Consider the following 6,054-nt stretch of genomic DNA (forward strand, 5'->3'; position numbering starts at 1 on the left):
AGTCACCATATCACTATCTATAGTGCTACTATTAAGATAACACTGTTAATAAAGTACATTTAATAAGGTAAAAAAACAACTTGAACATTGCTACTAAACGTAGTCTATATTTCTGCTTCAAGTCTCAATACAGAGTCTGGTCCTAGATAAACATAACTTTAATGATCAATATTTTGATCACACAATATTAATTTAACAGCAGCTGGATAATTTGAAACGTTTAATAATTTATAAGAGATTTGAATATACTACATGTTTTTTGGTAAACACCGCTATCTTCTCAGTACAATGCTCCATAAAATAGAAAAGCACAGTCTGTCAGGAATGCTGAGACACCTATGAGAAAAATGACTAATAAATCATTTTAACATACAGTTCCTTTACCGGAAGGAGGTGAATTTGTCCATTAGATATTATGCTTCAGTAAAACGTAATATTTATGGCCTCCAACGAAACCCTAACAACACTCATATTAAACTCCCGGTTGCGTCCAACCTCAATCAACATCCAGTCTTCCTCCTAATTTGAGGCACCTGTTGAAAAAACTGATGTGAAGTTTAGCACACCTGTTCAGAACACACACTGGTAACCCCAGTAATTTGCTGCACTCTCCTGCCAGGTCAATCTGTTCCGTGGACTGATTCTCAAGATCACCTGTTCGGACCTCATAGGTCTGCAGATGCATGTTTTGCTACAGTCTACAATTGTGTTAAACTGGTTTATTGACTACAACCACAAGCATCAGATAAGGTTAACGGCATGCTAGCTAGCATTTTATTTTACAATTTTATTACACGAACGATAAAGCAGTCACAGCTATATTTACTGTTATCCAACTCGATACAGAACTGTTAACGGTACCTCTATTACTCAAACAGCTGATGAATAAAGCACTATTAACATTATTTCAAAGCTGTGACTCTGAGCTAGCGTTAGCCTACGTTACGTTATCTACTCACTTCAAATGGTCCAAGGAGTGGATGTTTTTCGTTTTACTCTGTCCTCCAACCCAACTCCGTGACCGGCCGAACATGGTTGCGGTTTTTAATAGAGCTCCTGTCCTGGTAGTTACGCCAATTTGCGAATGTTAGGGACTGCGTTTACCCATAGCACCCACTTTCCCCTGTACCGATACCTCCTTAGCAAACAGAGGGAGATGGGCGGAGAAGGCAGCGCCGAGGGGGGCGCTGCGTAAAGGGTTTACAATGTGGGGTATTCTGGGAGTTGGTGTTCTCATCGACGAATCAGGGCGTCTGTCATATTGTGCGTGGCAGGTCGCCTTGGAAACCAATTAAAATATGGCTGAAATGCGAGCAAAATATAAAAGTTTACATTCATTTTTGTATACAACAAAAGTGAAAATAAAAAATAAAAGTGTGCCTGAATTTACTTAAAATTTAAAAAGAATGAGGATAGGAACATTAATAGTATACTAGTGTATCAACAATTCTAGTATTTATAATGTAAATTATTCTAAAATGTTCCCTATTTTTGTATTAAAGTACAAAAGCACGATTTCTCTCATAAATTAAACAGTTCAGCCAAACTTGTGTTGGTTTCCGAGGCGAACTCGCCACTCCCAATACGGCGGACTCGTTCACGTGTCGTTTCTACGGGCCAATGCGGTGTCTCTCTGGAAGGAACTACAAGTCCTCCTGTTGGTAGTGACGCTTATTTCACGCGACGATTTTTCTTCATTTCGACCTTCTACACTGATTGACATCTCTATTCGCCAATCACTGTAAAGACAGCTAATTAGCGAGCCAATCAAACATCCAGGGCTTCGACTTCGCTTCGTGGTAGTCTGTGTTTTGATGTAGTTGGCATAAACGTTTTGGGACATTTAGCGTTGGGAACATCGTGAAAGTGAGCTGTTTTTGATTATCCGTTTCTTTTTCTCGTTGCCCAGGAGTACACCTAGACCATCATAAATTCAAATGTTCGAGTTTGTTTTGGCTAACCTTGGATGCAACTGTTTTTAGCTGTGGCCAGCTGGCATGGCGTGAATTCGGCAACCCCCAGGAAACCAATGTGGAGAATGCGTCGAGCAAGCTAGACCGACATTTGAACACTGTCCTTGAGTTATTATTAGCAATGAGCATATCGCCGTTCACTTTGTCCGCTTTTTTCTTATTTTCTTCAGGCCCGTACAGATAAACAGCTGAAAACCGCAAAGCTTCCTCGGTTGCCTCTGCAAGTCGGGCCGAGCCGAAATGGATGCGCCTGTCCCATTAACTCAGACCGATTGTCCACGATAGCCACCGCCGACGGAGTCTGATTCAAGCCCTGCTCACACCAGACCGCGGCTGTCTGTGTGTTTTCTATGACCCGCTCGGTTTATGCCCAGCTAGATTCGGTGGAATTGCTTTTGGACGAGCTCCCATATATGTTTTATTTGGGCCTGTTTTTTGTGAACGTCCTCATACTTTACTATGCTTTTCTGATGGAGTACATTGTCCTAAATGTGGGGATAGTGTTCCTGCCCGAGGACATGGACCAGGCGCTGGTAGACCTTGGAGTGCTGTCCGACCCGGCCTCCCTACCTTATGACACAGACCCGGAGCTGGACGTGTTTGAGGGATACCTGGAATGACGCGGTGTGACCGAGGAAGCAAAGACATGGGGAAGCGGGCCTCCCAGTGGATGTTAGGGGAGGCTGCTTCCTACAGAGATGTCTTATTGAAAAAGTAAGTTTCTAAACCAAAACAGCAATACTCAGAATTAATATTTTGGACTTTTTAAAAGCTGACCTTTTCACCCCCCCTCCCCAGGTTGTCTTTGCTCAAAGGAAGGTAGCCTTTTGCAGAGATTCAGGAGTCTTCGGGGACTCTGTTGAGGTCCAGCACCTGCGGATGGGTTCCAGCAAAAAAAAAACCCAAAAAAACAAAAAGCTACTTCCTTTATGAAAGAGTACAGTTCTGATGACTTGCATGGAGATCCAGCAGCCTGGCATCCTCTCCCAAAAACTTTCCAGGCTTACTTGGGATCCTGTTGTTCTTTGAACAAATGGTCTTCAAAATGAATTTTAAAAAACGGTCACGTCCATTTCAGTGTCATACTCTACACAATGAAACATTTGAGAACTGTTCCATCATGGGCATGGTTACAATATAATCACTCTAAAGCACGCCAGACCCCGCTGCTGCTGGTTGACTGAGTCAGAATGGGTTATTTTGAGCTTCCTCACACTGTATGCCAGCATCATCAGGGACAGGCACTGTCTCAGGAGTAAAGTTAGCACCTCTGGGTGCACTGACAATACTTGTTTTACTAGAGATATGCTGTGAAGCTTCAAGATGGTAAAGCAAAAACATTTCAAAGTCTTGCTTTTTATGCTCTCTCACTGAAAGCAGAAAGGAATGATTTTTTTTTTTTGGTTTTGTTTTTGTATTTTTACAGTTTTGTTCAAGTGGATTTTAATTATTTTGGCTTAAATGTTTTTTTAATATTACGAATGAAAACCCATGAAGGGAGATTTTTATTCTGTGTTCAACAGGGAGGTGATTTAGGGTGATTGAACTTCGCATGATTTTTGCGTGACGAGTTGATTGAACTGAACACGTTTTCCTCGTTCTTACTTCGTTTAAATGATCGTAAATCTAAGACTCCTTTCATAAAGTGTATGTCCTCAACAGCAATAATAAAACTAGAGTAACGCAGTGGTCAATTAGACTGTAGTGAGATGATTTACCTAATTTAGTGGTAAATCATCTGATAGCAGGGCCGACTGATAGCAGTCGGCCCTGCTATCAGGGCCGACTGTAAGACTGTTTATAATCGATCTCTGAATTTGCCATCCATGCTGCAGATCTGGAGGGAGGAGTGAGCCCAGCATTTAGCAAACTAATCACTTTGATAATAAAAAGAAAACAGTGTTTTTCTCCCGATAATGCTGATTTGCAGAATATACAGAATGTCAATCACGTTGTCAACCCAACAACGTATGGTTTTCGTCGTCGTCGTGTTGCACCTGCATGTTCCACTCTGAAGTTTTAATCCAGATCTCTTTTCTGCCAGCTCACCGTCAGTCCGTCAGACTGCCCTGATTTTAATTTCAATGACACTGCCTGGTCTGCTGGCATGGCAGCCTAAACTTCTGGTGACCCAACTGCGTATAGCCTGACCACTCTCAAACTGAGCTGTAGATAGAAGTAATTCCACCCTAATGCAAGACTGTTTTTCTAAAGCTTTGTTAGACTCAAACCAGTGTTGGATCATTGAAGTCAGATTCCCGTGACCAGTTTGGATTCACACAGCTGAAAAGCAATATGTAAATATGAAAAATTTCACTTTGTAACCCAGTGTTACCATGAGTATTTTTTTTTGTTTTATTACTTTCTGACCAAATTTAAAACGGCCTCTCGGTTTGATCGCTCACAACTAGAACTCAGGAAATTACTTTTCATTAATGTAAGCTAAGTTTGTACAAGATTTGGCCAGATTAAAGCAAGAAAACGTTTAAATCAAAATAAAACAACCAGCACCTGATGGTGAACCCACGAAAAAAATCTATTTTTTTATAGCCGTTTTTTTTTTGGGCAATTGTAGAAAACGTGATTCGTTTAGTTTGAATGATTAAAAATTGTACAAAGTACAAGATCGGTTTGAATCAATGCCAACTTCACTGAAGTCAAAGGAGATGCTCCTTTTCTAGCTTAGATTGTAAAATCTACCTGATGCCGTTCGCAGCATCGCTGTTTCGAATCCAACGACTACATCGGAGACTCTCAGACACTGGGGTAGTGGAGTGTCGGAAAAAATAATGTTCTGTTTCAAAACACCCGTAGCCTGTAATCATCAGCTTTACAGTGCAGCGATGTTTATCAGACCCCGTAAACGAACAAGAACTTTATATATGACTTAACTCCTAAGTATGTGCTATACCGTTGTCATATGGTTGGATTCAGCGACGCTTCACTCTGAAATAAAAATGATTTGCAAATGATTGCATTGTGTTTTCTCTCTTGAGCGGTAGAAACACCCAAAACGATTCACATTGCCTCTACTTAGGAACATTTCCTATTGAGCAGATTGTGGGTTTTATTTTCTGATTACGTGTTAAAGAAATTTTGCCTTAATGAATAATACCCTCTCTCTTACGCCAACACCCACTTTTAAAGATTTTTTGTTCTTTTTCTTTTTTAGGATAGAATGCTTATTCAAAAATGCTCCAACAATAGAAACACCCAGATTTTTAGCATCGTCCAAAAATGTCCCCAGAAGGTTTTGGATCATCGTCCTGTTTGAGCATCAATGTCCAAGTTTGTACAATCTAGCTGCTGATTTGTGGTGAAGCTCAAGTGTCTGTTTTCTTTACTCCATCTGTTTTGTGCAATTCACCAGAACCAATAGTAGCTCATCAAACTCCTCGGCATTATGCAACCAGCTTAATGTTTAACACCTAGCGCTGTGCTCTATTGTAAGACTCGTCCTGACACATCCAAATACACTGACAACATAAATATCCCCCAGAAAACATTTGGACCGTTCATGCGCACGGCAGCAAATTTCAGTCAAGTTTAAACTTGCGCATTCTGATTCAGGTACTTTTTATTTTGTTGCTTGCTCTCTCCTGCCGGTTTCCAGTTCATAAGGAGGTTGAATATTTGAGGTTATTCATGAAGGTCCAAAGCAATATCTTTTCACCCAAGTTTGAAACTTGTTGAAGCTTAGAAATAACTTGAGTGTTCCAGTAACAGAACAATAATGGAATAATCCAAAACGGTGCTTCAAAGCTGAGTTTGTGCAAATAAGCCAGTCATTTGAAATGAACTCTAACAACTTTGCCAAAAAGAGAATACCAGGAGCATACTTTTAGCCAGAAATGTACACGCTTCTGTTGTCATGTCACATTTTAGCCACAAGAGCGCGCCAGAGAGCAGCAGAAATACGCTCTCCTGTAGAAATGAATCACTATGGCTCTATGAGGCGTTCCTTTATGTACCGGAGGGAATAAATGTGTACAATAGCTAGAGTTGGATGAGAAAAAGATGAATAAATAAATAAAAATACATATAGATAAGTATGTGTTTACATGTGTAAAAATGAAAGCAC

General features: G+C 40.5%; 2 protein-coding genes across 7 annotated transcripts in view; one reads left to right on the forward strand and one right to left on the reverse strand.

Moving 5' to 3' along the window:
• The window catches only part of clec16a (C-type lectin domain containing 16A), a 37,394-nt gene extending 36,208 nt beyond the window's left edge, over positions 1-1,186 (reverse strand). For 3 of the 6 annotated variants that reach the window (XM_088008232.1, XM_088008230.1, XM_088008228.1), the window contains exon 1: positions 960-1,186. In XM_088008232.1, coding sequence (XP_087864358.1) covers positions 960-1,033 — 74 coding nt within the window. In that variant the 5' untranslated portion in view covers positions 1,034-1,186. Of the gene's footprint in view, positions 1-384; positions 607-959 lie in introns of those variants that run through there. The other 3 variants (XM_088008233.1, XM_088008231.1, XM_088008229.1) reach the window with 2 other exon arrangements.
• A 573-nt stretch (positions 1,187-1,759) lies between these two features.
• Positions 1,760-4,945, forward strand: dexi (Dexi homolog (mouse)). Its single transcript, XM_014982690.2, has 2 exons — positions 1,760-2,687; positions 2,772-4,945. Exon 1 carries the CDS (start codon positions 2,324-2,326, stop codon positions 2,591-2,593), a length of 270 nt encoding a protein of 89 aa, XP_014838176.2. The 5' UTR covers positions 1,760-2,323; the 3' UTR covers positions 2,594-2,687; positions 2,772-4,945.
• Positions 4,946-6,054: the final 1,109 nt, after the last annotated feature.

Source organism: Poecilia mexicana, unplaced genomic scaffold, assembly GCF_051168715.1.
Source record: "Poecilia mexicana isolate PSO_F unplaced genomic scaffold, ASM5116871v1 scaffold_8, whole genome shotgun sequence".
Classification (NCBI taxonomy): Eukaryota; Metazoa; Chordata; class Actinopteri; order Cyprinodontiformes; family Poeciliidae; genus Poecilia; species Poecilia mexicana.

Coding starts and splice junctions, on each gene's coding strand:
- dexi (XM_014982690.2), top strand. CDS start 2,324: ATGACCCGCTCGGTTTATGCCCAGCTAGATTCGGTGGAATTGCTTTTG.